At 37.2% G+C, this 15,819-nt stretch overlaps 1 protein-coding gene across 2 annotated transcripts; it reads right to left on the reverse strand.

Annotated features, from left to right (window-relative positions):
* Positions 1 to 980: 980 nt before the first annotated feature.
* LOC141611235 (putative UDP-N-acetylglucosamine--peptide N-acetylglucosaminyltransferase SPINDLY) lies at positions 981 to 15,566 on the reverse strand. Of its 2 annotated transcripts, none has more exons than XM_074429742.1 (18): positions 15,248 to 15,566; positions 14,466 to 14,876; positions 12,621 to 12,782; positions 12,357 to 12,532; positions 12,019 to 12,094; positions 11,242 to 11,370; positions 10,814 to 10,933; positions 10,648 to 10,716; positions 10,471 to 10,552; positions 7,653 to 7,747; positions 6,143 to 6,207; positions 4,721 to 4,919; positions 4,143 to 4,337; positions 3,937 to 4,031; positions 3,688 to 3,823; positions 3,339 to 3,556; positions 2,448 to 2,575; positions 981 to 1,859 (listed from the first exon to the last, which is right to left on the reverse strand). In XM_074429742.1, the coding sequence occupies exons 2-18, from the start codon at positions 14,856 to 14,858 to the stop codon at positions 1,480 to 1,482; spliced, it is 2,718 nt and encodes a 905-aa protein (XP_074285843.1). In that variant the 5' UTR covers positions 14,859 to 14,876; positions 15,248 to 15,566; the 3' UTR covers positions 981 to 1,479. The 2 variants fall into 2 exon arrangements, with proteins under 2 accessions (XP_074285843.1, XP_074285835.1); XM_074429734.1 differs by having other exon boundaries at positions 14,466 to 14,995; positions 15,248 to 15,550.
* Positions 15,567 to 15,819: the final 253 nt, after the last annotated feature.

Raw genomic sequence — 15,819 nt, forward strand, 5'->3', positions numbered from 1 at the left:
TTTATTTAACTTTGATCAAATTTAAGAACATACGGAGTACAAGAGAATAAGGGACACAAGTCATATAGCCATACAACTATATAAAGTCATAAATGTACAACAAAATTACTGCAAACCTAGTTGAATACTTAATTGTTCATCAAATTTTTTACATTTTTCTTTTTCAGTGAGTTCAACAGATTATTTACGTTTATTTTCTTAGGGGTATATGTATAGTTCGTATCCTTAAAAGTCACATATATGTGAGCTACTAAACATCGACACTAAAAGAAAATGTAAAGAATCTGATGAATAGGACTATAGGAGGGAGTAAAAAATACGGAGTGTCTAGCTAGGTTTGTGTCATTTTGATAGCTACATACTCCCTCCCATTCATAATAAACCTCCCCATTTCCTTTTTCGGTTATTCACAATAACCTCCCTATTTCCTTTTTTGGTAAGTGTTTGTGTGGTCCAAATTTAATTGTATGGTGGGGTAGTGTATTTGTGTGGTCCAAATTTAATTATAAGGTGGGGTAGTGTGTTTCCTTAATTTTTGTGCCAAAATGAAATGGGAGGTTTATTATGAATGGGAGGGAGTATATAAAAGTATAGAGCGTAATGCGGAGTAATAAGTTTGTGAACATTTTCAGCCTAACCTGGCCACGGCCCAGTTTGGTCTATAAGTACAGAATTGTACAATGCGTGCTTTATCACCTCTGTTGGCATCAATGACACATCTCCAGTTTTGCGAAATGATGTTCTACCTAGTTCAAGCTAGGAGCCGAAGGAGAGACGAGCTATCTAACGTTAAGTGAAAGTTGGCCAAGCAAGCCTATATCCGAAAGGATGAGATAAGTCTTCAATAGGATGGCCCTAAATCCACGGGTAAAAACAACCAAAACACGGAAACTTTGCCTAGAGAAAGTGGCCCCCACATTTACATGTAAGTGCAAATGTCCGTGGATTGGTTCATATGACCCGCGAAATTATCACCACCCAAAATCAAACAAGCCTCAAATTATGTTAACCGAAAACATAGTACATAAGAACAATGGTAACTATAGGTAAATCTATTGATGCTATACATTCTGATTTCTGAATAAAGTTTCTCACACAACAGCACTACTTTGACTCTCTGAATATCCTCTATTAAACCTACTGCCCCATGGATTTAGCCTTGACAATACATAGTTACAGCTCTAATAATGGGGTAAACATCTAAAAATGCACCACACCAAGACACGGGCAGGGAGGTGAAAAGAAAAGAACAATACAGACATCAGCAGCCAAATACCCAAAAGGGTGACAAAAGCGAGCAGCCAGTTACACCACCAAACCAAATCAAACACACCCCCGATCTACACCCCCCCTCCAGTGCTTCACCCTATCCCCCACTCTCAAAAGAATTATGTTACCGATGATAGCCTTAGACCGGCTAAATCATATTGGTTTGCTTTACCAATAGATGGATTTAAATGCAACTCTAATCTCCCTAATTCAAAGCTCCTCGGTGGTAGCAAGGCTCATAGTCGGTGGTGGAAGTGGGTCGAATCCATTGATCTTGACAGGTGATTCATCTTTTAACGTTACAACTTCGTCTGGCACAACACCTGCCTCTTGAGAAATGGCGTCATGTTGCTTTTGTAACATTTCCATGAATTTCAAAGATGGAACGTCACCTTTGCAGTATCTACGCCAAATATTTCGGTATATTTCTTCCAAACCTAGAGTGAAATTCGCTCCATCACACACTGGCGAGTTAGCCATCAGATCTCGCATTGTCATCCTCAACTTTGACAAGGCTGTCATGTCTGATGCTAATTGAATTGCCAGGTCAATGTATTCGTCTTCAGTCTTGGCCACTAAATTGCCTAACCCTGCATCATAGATTCATGGGCCGAAACCAAAAGAAAGTCAACAATGGAGTATATCTAAAGTGGCACGTCCAACTTTCCAACAGAAGTGTCTTTTTGATGGATGTCACGTCACCACTTCTTGCAATGTAACTTTCAACATCAAATGTACGAAAGGGTTGTCATCAGAGAATATCTTGAAAATAAGACTTTCACCATTACCATTTATAGTTTTATACTGTTACCATTTGACTAGAGGCCATATTTAACACAAGGTGATGAATATCATTATTATCCCTTGACTTGAAAATTGTACATGTAGAAATACCACAATATTTAGTTATTTACCATTACCATTATGTCAACAAACTAAGAAAAGTATTAACACGTTCACATTTTTGTTTTACTATAAATGAACCAAAAAGGAAAGGGGCAATATAAATGGTGATTGAGGGGGTAATGTATTTTTCAGGGTCCACACCCCCAACATGCAATTCGAATTATATGGTTGATAGTAATATATGATACCACAACTATTTCAGTATGACAGTGGGTTGCTGTTTACGTAGTACTCAAAAGAAGCTTCATGCGGTGCAGGGATAGTCTGCTTACCAACGTTTTTGAGGAGACTAACGCCAACATTATGAGCATGCACATTACCAGCCATGGTTACACACGGAACTCCCATGTAGAGTGATTCACATGTTGTGGTTGTTCCAGCATATGGAAAAGTGTCCAAGCTACATAGAAGATGAGTATAAGTTTACTTTACATGAATTCAAGAAGACTAGCACTAAAAATAATAATGTGAAGATAGTTTCGAGTTTAGCCATTGACGAATACAGAAAGTTCCAATGGATTCTAATGTTATGATGCTAAAATGCAGAATATTAAAAAGGAATGCTTGAAAAAAGGAATCATAGATACAACTGTACAAGTAAAGAGGGGAAATTAATTGACACCCAAATAAGCCTCAGCAAGCATCCGGATTTAGGGGTTGTTTGGATACAATAGAATGAGGGAAGGGAGGGAAGAGTAAACTTTTATATTTCTCGTAGTAATACTTTATAATATAATCATCATATATGAAAGGCTCTTTTCTCTTCTCCTCCCTTTGTTATTTACTTTAGTTCTAACCTACTCTAACAAAATGCTCCCTATTCTGGAGTTGCAAATTGAAAAGAGAAAACTTTTATATTTCTCATAGTAATACTTTATAAATCATCATATATGAAAGGCAACATTGAAGAAGTTTGCATCATTGCATGTCTTCAGCTTGCATGCGGATTACCTCAAGGCTAAAATATAGTATGTTACTTATCTAAACTGTTCTAACTGAAAATTAAAATAAAATAAATGTGATCCGATAAGAAACTGATGACCCGTCAAAATCCGAAACCGATATGAATTGACCTGCGAAAACCCAACCATCACCGCTCTGAGTGACCGGATAGCCACTCCTAGCATGCACAAATGAGAAATCTGGAGGATGGCAGGTCTTACCTTATGTCCATAAGCGCATATGCTTGCATGTGATCATGATTCAAGAGAATCAACGGTAAAAGATCGACACGCACAGGTTCCACTCCCAACTGCTCTAATGTTGAAAGAAATCTATGTCTTATACTGTCACAGCAGAAAGGCTTGCACTTTACAACCAAACGTGAGTTTGGTACAGCACACAAAATTTTTGCCCAGACTCGCAAGACTTTAGGCGTTATCTGAAATTACAGTTGGAAGTAACATTACTTGTAAGTGTCTATGGTTAAGATATATGCTAAACACATTGTAGACAGAACCATACACTACAAATACCAGAGTACAAAATAATGAAATATCAATTATAGCATACCTTTGCTAAATTATTAAAGCTGCCAAAAGTAACGAAGCCATTTCCCAAAGCTGGAGATTCAGATATAGGACCAGCCTCTGGTGAAGGTGTGTAACAAAGGAACGAATTTGGTAATCGAACTAACTCTTCAACATGCCTGTCACTCAATGTAAGGTATAGATTGATTCACTTAGTAAAGGAGTAATCACATGTGGCCAACAACAAATTATTATCCAACCAATGACAAATCGTAGATTGTACAGAACATACTTCTGTCTGGTACAGGAAGGATCAGCTAGTGCATCAGTAATTCTGTAGTCAATTGTTGGTAAACCAGTTGTATTAGGGTAGCCAATCCAAGTCACCTATCAACAAACAGAAATCCCCAATCAGATAACCATAGGATATATACTTCGAAGTAAAATCTGAAATGGTCAAAGGAGGGAAATCAGTGCGCTTGACATTTACAGTCTCACCTGCAGTGGAGCAGGTCGACATGCCATTGTCCCCAGTTTATTGTTGGCAGTATGCCCAGTAAGTTCTACCAAAATGTCAACCTTGTCTTCTCTAACCATTTGAGCAACCTTCTTTTCATCTACGCCGTATATATCTCGCCAGATCCCACCCCTTTTTACGACTTTTTCTCTGAATCTCAATGTTTTCGCATCTGCCTGGAAAAAAATGACAGATCTTAGGCACAACAGCAATGAAACATAAAACCAAAAACTTTTTCTTCGTAAGACAACTAAGCATTCATGAAAGAGGTGTATGCTAAAGTCCCAATCCATTTCAGAAATTTCGCACAAAACAAAGAATTTAATTCAAAGAAATACAGTCGACTCAGCAAACAACATATCAACAGCCAGCCAAAGTCCAGAAGTATAGCCATTTTTTAATCAAATTTCTCAAACGTGAAGCTAACTCCAGACTAGGGTAAACTAAGAAATCGGGCAGTGCCAATGTGCCATACTGTCATATGAGGCATAAACAGAAAGCAGACGGAACAAATTAACTGCTACGAAAATATTAACTTAATTCCAAAAGTGGGGCATACCTTCACGACTGCTGAATAAACAATCACTTTGCAGTTTGCATAGTTATGGTGAGCTAGTGGTGCTTCAATGAAATATGATACAGAATGGGTGAAAAAATCAGGGGACACATATCCAACAATGAGAGGCCTCTCTGGATCTTTTGGGTTGTCCCAAGATGTGTACTGTGAATACAGCCTCATGAAACGTTGGCCCCAGTCTCTGCAGGCACGTAGCTCAGATTTAGATGATGTCACAGAAGGCTAAAGCATTTCCCATAAGGGTTAAACTAAACATTCAGTCACAAGAAAGATGTTAAACTTGTGTATCACATACAAGATCCAGCTAAGCGTCGTTGCCAGTAACTAACCATGACAAATCCTGATATGGTAAGAATAAAATTTTCTAAGAGACAGAAAATAAACATAATTATGCTCCGCAGCTCTAAATAATGCTTAACCAAATCACAGAAGTCCCCAACAAACAAAAACCATAGTCTTACTTGATTCCTAGACTGCACTGAAAAGGTATTTACAAAGTTGATGGTTTTGTTGGTTAAATGCTTGGTGACATAAAGTAGATCTACATCTTGGGGATCAACCAAAGAGTTTGTGGAGCTACCACAGCTGTCAACTAGAGTGTAACAGTTGATAGAGGTGCCAACCGGGTCACTCAAGTTGGTAATAGGTCCCGTGAAAGCGGGACAGTCATGTCAGTTTGGATTCGGGCCATCAGCGGATGATAAATCGATTCGGGTCATTATTACACCAAGTATATTTTATCTTATATTTAAGTTTCGACCGGTAATTCCAGTTTAGAGTTATTCTTAGATGCATACATATGTTAATGTAAAGTTATAACAATAAATGTCAATTTGATCTTATTTGGATCATGATTAAGCTAATTAATTATCAGGTCGCCCATCAACAGTTGTCATTATAGTGGTCACTCGTCATCTCGGGTTGGTTTAGGTTCCGGTCAGGTTGAGATAAATAGGATTGATAATTTGCTATTGGTTATTGTTTGACATCGGAACGAGTCGAGTTTCTTTCTGTTCACCAAATTTTCGAGTTCTAACGGGTTGGATTCGGGTCAGGTCAGCTCTTTCGAACTCTAACAGCTACCATGATAACCCAAGAGTGCTACATGAAAACAAGTAACTAACTCTTTTGCTCTTAGGTCTCATCTATTCATTGCTTCATAGTTCTTAATACAGAAGAACCAGAGTCGATATCATCAATCAAAGGGCTTCTTTCATGCAACTTCCTCCCCAGTGCCTTCGATACATATCATTTTCTGAACAGCGGGAGATTTCATTTCGTATTGTCATATTTGATAAAGAAACTTCCATATTGGAAAGAACAATACAGAAAAAAAATCAAGCACCAGCGCATCACTGCATTCCAACCATTTCAGGAAAAAGAGTATGTAGTATCAAATCTAACCTGTGAGCCTCATATAATTTGTCATCATCCCCTTCATTTATGTAGTTCATAGCTAGTAAACGATTCTGACAGGAAACAATAATATATCAGAGATGTTACAAATTACAGCAATGGACACAGACAATCTCTTTTTAACTCTCAAACAACAATGAATAGCGGACAGTTAATAAATTTACAGAGAATCTAGAAGTCGGTGGCAGCCACTGTAATATAGAAGCATATTGAACCAGCATTCATAATATGTTGCAATATCCATTCCACATTTGTTTTCTCCATTTGACTTATGTGATCAAAGCTTTTTCAACCTAAACCATTCATTTCTCCAAAGATATGTAGAGATACAACATAAAATGTGTCTAGTCTGATTAATCAGATTAATTATTTTCACACTATCATAGTATCGTCTAGAAAAAGTTTAGCAACTGTATGGTGTACGGAAATACATACTCCAATAATTTTTCTTCCCATTTCTTTATTTTCACTTTTTGAGAAACTTGGTTAGCTGACCAATCTATCCCCTACCCGCACTCTCCACCTACCCCAAACCCACTTCTCTTCTCTGATTTTCCCACCCTCCTACTCCCATAACAACCTCAACTTTTTCCCACAATCACTACCCCACCAATCCCCCACACAAGACGCCTTCACCATCCACAATGTCACATCCACCAGATTCACTACCATCCACAAAGTCGCGACATCAACATCTACCTCATTGCAATTCACCACACCGCCACGTTACATTGTCACAACCAGCCCTAACAGACCAAGCTAACCACAACATAGATCCAGGAAATGACAAATGTCGCTCGTTTCACCTCCCACAACCACGTGAATCACCACACCACCTTTGGATTCGATGCTCCTTTGACCAAACACTTGTCAACCAGATCCACCGAGAAGACGGTATGCCTTACTGCGAATCGGCATTATCGGATAAGCAAAATAACTGAGCAAATTAAATCCTACAATAGAAAGGCTCTAGATCTTTTTTTTAAGAAAGAGAGAACTGTGAAACACTCTTATGTCGTGAGACAGACACTCCTAAGAGAACTACCCCTGTCCTAGGAATTATTACAAATCCAACCTAGTCTAGGTTTTTGCGCCTGCACGTAACCACTTAAGTGGTCTAACGGAGACCTATAACTTAAATTTGGAATGTGCATGCATCTCGCATAAAAACTGTGAGGCGGAAAACTAAAAATATAATCTGGGAGTTTAAAATTTTGGGAAATATGTCTTCCATACACAGAGTAACACAATCTATGCAGGCCACACCTTTACAAAGGCGGCTTCATATATCTAGTCTAGAATTTGAAAGCTTGGACTAGTTTAGAATCTTTTAGGCTAATATCGCGGATCAGGACTGCAAATACACACATCCGAAATAGTCTTAACAGTAGCTTTACCAAGCTTCTGTGCCTTGACCCCTATAATAAACAGAGTATTTATAATAAGTACTCAACAATACAGTAATATCTAAATGCAAGTGAGCATTATACAGAATTACCTGCCCTGCATTCCGTGAATCAGGATCTATCCTGAGACATTGTTCATAAGCTTCAATAGCGCGTGATATGTCCCCAGCATCTCTATATAGCACTCCTAAGAAAACAATGTAGCAGTGAAAAATTGCAATAATGAGGACGTCAAATTCTGGGTTTTTACTTTTTACTAAGCTACATAATTTAAATACCTGAATACGTAAAAAGATAAAATCAACAAAAACCAAAATGACCATGAGAGCAGTAATCATTGCAAGCTTGTGGGATAGGGGGCAGTCTAGCATTAAATTCCAAGACATAATGACAACATTTGAAATGTAATTCTGATCACATGTCATCACTGTGACATTTCTATCATACTAGTCAGCCCAAAGGCCAGAGCTAGTCAATAACCCAAAAAAAAAAAAAAAAAAAAAACGGAAGCATTGATCCCTCTTCACATACCAACCTTATGATTCACAGCCAAACCTCTATGCAATAGAAAGTGAATAAAAGACATTAACTTCAACAAATGCCTTTTTCAAGAGGCATGCCTGATTTAGAGGTAAAACCAATCACTGGTGCGCACAAGTTTTTACAAGTTCATGTCATACATCTCTTGTTAAATGCTACTTTAGGCCACTTTTCTTTTTGGGCCGCCCCACTATAATCTTCCCACACCCCATACGATTGTCTTTCTGCTTGATAGAATATAATTTTGTTACAAAGTGTTTAATTATAAATAGGAAAAATTATATGCCATTATAAATTTGTTTCAGAACTTATATCTCACATTTATATTTCATTCATACTTGATACCAAACGACATCTCCGACTAAAGAAAAGGGATAAAAAGATAGCAAGATTTAAATTGGACAATTTGCCCTTACTTCTCATTACATCATCTAACCCCATAGTAACCACTCTTCTTCATCACTTATTTACGTTAAAGCAAGGTTTGGGTTTCTGGAGTTAAAATATAGCTTTGCTCTTCATAATTAATTCCAAATTTCCAAGCATAAAAGAAGAAGATAAGTTAAAACAATTATCCCATCTAGTCATCAATCACATTCTTTCATTCTTCACTTATCCATATTCAAGCAAGAATTTTTGTTTTACGTGGTTGGTACATTTTCTGGAAACTTGAATTTTAATAGATTAATACTAAAACCAATCAGTACCGGAAATCGTAAGTTACCCACAAAATCATAACAATCTCAAACAAAAATGGCACGCAATTAAAGCAAACAAATCAGATATTTGACATGGGTATTAAACAATAGAGACATGCCCGTAAAACCAAATATAACAAAATGCAAAATGTGACATAAAAACTTCTAGAACATATTTTTGAAAGCGGCCAACATCCAGAATGAATTGCAGAAGAAGACGATGGGAGAAAGACTGAATCTTTGTGAAGGACGAGACAAAATAGGGATTCGACAATATAAGAGATACGTCAAAAGAAGAAGAGGGAGAGAATAAGAAATATAGAAGTCCATTTACTTCAAGATTGACGATGTTGATGATGACAAAATTGTTCTTGATGTTTAGTGATAAAGTTGATTGAGTATGAATGTTTGGTGATGATGAAATTGATTGAGCTCTTGCAGATTTTTCCATCCATTTTTATGAGTGATGCGTGTTAGGGTTTTTGGGTTGTGAAACAGTAAATGTTTGTATGTTTGTAAATTAGAGAAATGTTAATTAGTAAGACCATTTCGGTCTTTTTGCCTTTTTTTGCAGGATATGTTGTTTGGTATCAAGTATGAATAAAAAGCAAATTTTAGACAAGTTCTGGAACAAATGTATTAAGGAATAAATTTGAAAAGTAAGTTTATAGGTATAAGTTATGATTTTTTCCTTATATGCATACAACTACTTATGTAACTTCTAAATTTGGCTACCTTATGCCAACTCAGAACAATGATCCAACAAGTTACTAACAACTTACCCAATCATAACACCATCATCCACTCAGAACCGCGATCTTACACTATTTGTCCATCATCAATGTGCTATCCTGCCATTCTGTCCTTCATCGCCCATCAAAAAATATATTTGAACCGAGCTGAGGGAAGTCTCTGCTACCCCCTCTCACTCTATCATTCCCCTCCCGCCCAATACACCTTCACTCTCCTCCCACCATGCCGGGTACGTCCCCCCTCCGCCGCCATGTTCACCAGAACGGCAGAACTCCCTCTTCAGCCAGCTCCCCCGACATTTATCCCTTTCTCTTCCAGGTGAGGCTAACTCTCTCTCCTCCCTACCATCACTCATTCCAACCCTATTTCTTTGTCTATCTCAAACATCGGAGGCATGGGGAGCCCCCATTTCCCCGGCCTAACAAAAAAAGGGGGAATATGCCTAAGAGATAGAGTAATGATTCCGAAATCCAAATATGCTATAGAGCCTTTAGAGAATTAAAAATGAGAAAACAGAATGAACCTTTAAACAACTTAACTTCTTGGTCCAATACTAAATCATTTATGATAACAACTAACAAGTGAAGGCAATATGTCCAACCATGGTTACCGGATTCGCTCGGGTGCCCTATGAATCGTGAATTGTTAAGAGCGAATTGTATCCTGTCACTTACTGAAAATACATATATACAGATTCTATAAGAGCGAACATGCAAATCATTAAGGGTGTATTCATAGCGAATCCGATAACCATGAATCCAACTACTATGACACATTTGAATCAGCAACATGTCAGCAGTTCCCACTTTAACAGTATTAAAATGAAATGCTTTACCAAAATGTGAGGGCATTCAGCATCTTACAAATGGGGGTGAAAAACTTAAACAAGTGGCATCACAGCAAACAAAGAAAAAAATACCTAAGTTATTATAAGCTTCCGCATATGTAGGATTTGCAATTATAGCTTTCTCAATCATGCTAGCAGCAGCGTCCATTTTTCCCTGTACTAAAAGCAAAGATCAACACCAAACCTTACACAGTCATAGCTCATAGGGTTTCATATGAATATGAACAGACATCAAGTAGAAAACTACACCTGGACTGTGAAGACAACACCAAGATTATTCAGAGACTGCGAGAAGTTTGGTTTAATCGACAAAGCCATCTGCAGTACAGTATGAAGGAATAATAATAGGTAATGCAAAGAGATCAAACAATGAATACACATAGTTTTCACAAGATGCACAAGAAATTGTAATTGCCTGGTAGCATTCCACAGCTTTATCAAGATTTTCTCGATCTTTGTAAATAACCCCCAGGTTGTTGCATGCTTCTGCGCAATGAGGATTGAAATGGAAAGCAAGTTCATAAAAAACAATTGCCTGCATCAAAAAGAACACAACAATGTTATGCTCAATAAAGTAGCAGATGGCAAATCGAAGTAATTTTTTTTTTTTACTCTTCACAACACATGTCATTGGATTATCTATGCCATAGCTACATCTACTTTCATTTAAAAGCTAATTTATACATTTTCTAAAAGCCAAGAATGCGTTAACAGATGTCAATGTAACAGATGGACCACCATCGGTGAAAGAGTAACAAACACTGCAATTTGTCAGCAAGCAGTAGGCACAAAAGAGGGATGAAAGTCAGATATGTTGTATGTAAAGCTTCAGGTACGACTTACATTCTCAAACCTCAGCATTTCACCATAAGCTACGCCCAAGTTATACATTGCATCAGCATAATGCCAATTGTAATACAGCGCCTTTTTATAGTATGCTACACCTTGCTCAATTTCTCCCTCTAGTTTGACCTGAAGAAAGCTGTGTCAATGGCAATTCCTCGAAACACAAATAAGCACAAACTCAGGAGCTTGTTTATAAGAGAAACCTATAGCAAGAAGAGGATAAATTTGATTTTCCAGAAGGTTAAGGCAATCTAACAAAAGGAATAGATCTAATACTCTAAAGTCTAAACAAATTATACATTTATACCCACAATAATTTATACAACTATCAGTGTCTCCAGGAGCAGCAGAATTACCTCTGTTGAACAATTGGACTAGCTGTGGTTAATGAGGAGCAGTATACTGAAGAAATTTTTTTGTAGTTCTATACTGTACAGATGTTTATACCTATAGCAAGCTATTCCTCAGTGTCTCAACTATATTACTCGTGAGAGAAATGTAAATTGATTTCATTTTTTTTTCTCTACTTTCATAACGTATGTAGGTGAGAGGGAGGTGGGGACAGTTATTCTGGCACAGGAGTCGCCAATAAAAAAATTCCTTGAATCCAAAACATCCATTACAAATGACCAAGTTTTGATTTTTATAAAGGTCAAGTGGTCAACTGAGATGTAATCATAGGGGGTCAAGAGGAATCAGGCAACATGCTAGTATCAAATACAAGGCTTGAGAGAAGAGCAAGAGACTGTCAAAACATACTGAAGCAGCAATTACCTTTGTTCCCAAATCTGTCAAAGCTATTGCCATGTTATTCTTAGCAATCTCAAAATTTGGAGACACTGCTAAACACCTGAGACAGCCAAAACAAGAACCAACTTAAAAGAACATCTCATGACTACGATAACGGATATTTCCTTTATTTTAGAACACAACACCAAGTTACCACGTAGCCAATAATTCGGAATAACACCGAGTACATATAACTAAGAATCGCCTACATTAACGTCCAACAATTATAATGAAAGCCTTGCAAGATGCAATTCATAACAGAAATTGGATAGAGTTGACCAGCGACAAGAAGCCCAATAACAGAATGCTGCTAGGCAAGTTACCTCTCATAACATGCAATAGCAGACTCCAAGTCCCCTCTGTTTTTGTATATGACTCCCATGTTACAATACGCTTCAGCATACATGGGCCTCTCTAGAGCTGCCTTCTCATAACAAGTGAGAGCCGTGTCATATTGCATCATTTCAGAATAGACAACTCCGAGGTTATAGTATGCAGGCTGCAGATAAAAGGTATACACAAATCTGAAACATGTTGAATAATTGTTCACACATTATCATAAAGTAAAAAAGAAAAGGTTTTCTTACAGCATAATGTGGATCTACTTTAAGGGCTTCATAGTATTTCTGTATCCCCTCTTGAGAATTCCCAGCGAGTTTTAAACTGGTCCCAATATCCGTTAGCACAATTGCTAAACATTCAGCAGCTGGTTTATATGATGGATCAGCTCTCAGAGCCTTCTGATAAGACTTTGAAAACCACAAAAGAAATATTAACAACTAAATAGAGGAAACAGAGATAAAAATCACAAACAGCTTTCACTTTAGACCCGCAACTATTTACCTTTTTGCTTTACAAAGAAGTAAAAAATGACACAGTGATGATTTCCCCAACACAGTAAATAAATGAATACGTAGTTAAGGATTGTTCGTTATTATCAAAAATATTTTATACAAATATAAGAAATCCCTGAATCCCTATACGGGCGAGGGCTAAATGACCGTGAAACCCTAGTGAAGGAAGTAGGAACTAGTTTGCTCACTCTCCATGACAGCAACGAGTGACAGTAATTGAGAAGTCTAGCTAAAGGGTTAAGTTAAAAGAAAGAATGCGCCACATCATAAGAATTTTTTGATACTGGACATAAGAGACTTGTTATTTTATAAGCTCAGCCATTGTAATTATAATTTACTTCATAAATACATTGAAAAGCCTGTTGCAAGGATCACAAGAATTTTATCACGTTTATTAAAAAACAAAATCAAAAGTTCAAAAAAAATGCTTTCCTTATATATAGCAACTACCAAACTTATTTACTTTTGAACTAGATAAGAGTCGATAAATAAGTAGACAGTGAACGAAAAAAAAAAGGCAGGCATCTAGCAATCAAAAGGCAAGCATTTTTTTAGGTTAGCGTTTCCAAACTAGAGCAAATAGAAGTTTCTTGCATTGAAGACCTAATCCATCAGATTTATGATTCCTGTCATTCCTCCATAAATGGATTCTGTAGAACCTAATAGATTGTAATGAAAGATATATGCAGGATTCGAGTTGATGGTAAGAAAGTCAACTGAAAGTTAAGATGATACACGCTAGCTAAATCTAAACTTTAAAGGGCAAAAGTATCAGCATTCTTGGATAGGGAAAGGAATGTAAAGGTATACTCGGCCTTTGGATAGATTATATCAAGATAACTTCAAAACAGTGTCGTGGATTTGCTGCTCAGCTTTTTCAATTGAGAGAGAAATGTTGCTCTAAAAGCACAACAGATACAACAACAACAACAACAACAACAACATTACCCCAGTGCCTCAATGGCTCCCGCAAATTGCGGGGTAAGGGGGGGTCGGATGTACGCAGCCTTACCCTTGTGTTAGACAGTTAAATTATTGTCCATTGCTCTTTCCAAAACTTAAAAGTTGTTTCCATGGTATAATCGCCTTCTGCCAAACAATACTTATACTCATGTTCCAAGTGCTCTGATATTCTGAAGCACTTTTGCATCCAACATCCTTACGATAAAATTTGTCATGCAAACCATTAATCACAAACTCTCAGTCAATGCTATAAAACAAGTTCGCCTAGACAATGCAGCAATGCCAACACGCAACTTCTTTAATGAACACGCTTCCTCCCATGGTTCGATTACCTAATATATTCCGACTGATCATTCGAAGTTCATTTACCATCCTCAAACTATTCATGACTACAAAACCTATAGCTCAAAATAAATAGCTTGATAGAATTCTTGTTAAAAAAAAAGGTATATGACAGAATAAGAGACTGTTGAAGAACCACTTGCCCCACAAGTACAAAGATTGTCTCACTAATGCAATGCTACCAAACACCAAGTTGAAAAATAAAGAAAAACGAGAGAAAAGGAAAAAATAGGTGAAACAAACAAATAAAGCCTGGGCATCAAACAAGCATACCTCAGCTGCATCGACAAGTCGACTATCATCCTTAAATAGGATACCACAGTGTGTGAGAGCACACGCATTCTGAGGATCAAGCCTTATGGCCTCAGAAAAACTCTCAAAAGCAAGTCTCCCTTGATTTTGCATCTGCAAGCAAATTCCTTTGCCTATTAGAGCTTCTATGTTTTCTTTGTCCTTGTCCAAGACGCCATCATAAATGGCAAGTGCCTCTGCAAATTTATTTCTGGTACGCAGAATGTTGCCGTAGGAGAGAGCATCCTTCACATTAAGTACCTCCTTTTGCACAGCACCATTGCAGCTTGGACCACCATTTTCCACGGATGCTTTCAGAAAACCATTTTCCACAGGAGGTTCCTTCTTCAAAATACTATCAACTACGTTCTCCATTTAATCCCTCCAAACAACCTGCGGTCCGGAAATTATCAAATGCAAGCTATTAGAAACACCAGTAAAACTCCGTCTTCATCGCTCAAGGCGAAATCTTTACCAACTAAATAATTGGTCCCGCATTTGACTGGTATGAGCTGCAAATAAAATCAATACTTTCAGACACAATCTAGACCTAAGACAACACTAAAAAAATACCCACATGACACAATTAAGTAAAGCACATAAAACAACCCTAGTTCCAATTTCAAATGCTAAACAAAAAAGAATAATGCATAATCAAGCAGTAATCATCTAATTATCAGGGTAAAAGGCATTAAAGTGATCCAATTGAACAGAAATAAAAGACAAAATAAACAATGTTGGGTAAAAAAAAGTGAGAAACTTACAAGAAATTAGGGGTTTGAAATTGAACCCACGTGAAAAGCAGGCTGAAGAAGAATGGTGGATGAAGATTGATAAACCCAAACAAAGCAAGATAACAAAATCCGAAATTGATTGAGAAAGTAAAAGAATTAGGGGGATTTATTAAAGGGTTGATGAACCCAGAAAAACCCTTGACTATGAAATATGGTTTATGATGTTTTATGGTGGTGTGTTTTTGGTTCGACAAGCGGGAGAAGGGGGTGCCAAGTTCATGCGATTGTCCAGTACTTGTTTCAAGTCAAGGAAATAAATTCACCCAATTATACGGAACTACATATGCTCGGTCGGCCTCATTTATGTGATACTTTTCCATGACAAAACTCATAGTTTAACGGAATTACTTCTTTACCTACGAACTTTACTCATTCTAATACATTTTTTTATAAACTTTTCACATCCGAAATATAGCAAATTACCCCATAACTTATAGATTATGTGCAAATCAACCCCTAAGTTTCACTTGTAGCAAATTAACCCCATAACTTTCCAAAAATGTGCAATTAAGCACAAATCAAATTTTTTACCATTTTTTTTA

Source organism: Silene latifolia, chromosome 1 (assembly GCF_048544455.1).
Source record: "Silene latifolia isolate original U9 population chromosome 1, ASM4854445v1, whole genome shotgun sequence".
Lineage (NCBI taxonomy): Eukaryota > Viridiplantae > Streptophyta > Magnoliopsida > Caryophyllales > Caryophyllaceae > Silene > Silene latifolia.

What these genes read in the sequence shown, in the direction of transcription:
- LOC141611235 (XM_074429742.1), bottom strand. Translation starts at nt 14,858, where the DNA reads ATGGAGAACGTAGTTGATAGTATTTTGAAGAAGGAACCTCCTGTGGAA. An exon ending in AAGTAGATCCACATTATGCT is followed by an intron (nt 12,533 to 12,620) that starts GTAAGAAAACCT and finishes TTTTATCTGCAG; the next exon opens with CCTGCATACTATAACCTCGG. An exon ending in ATTCACGGAATGCAGGGCAG is followed by an intron (nt 6,208 to 7,652) that starts GTAATTCTGTAT and finishes GTTTCCTGTCAG; the next exon opens with AATCGTTTACTAGCTATGAA.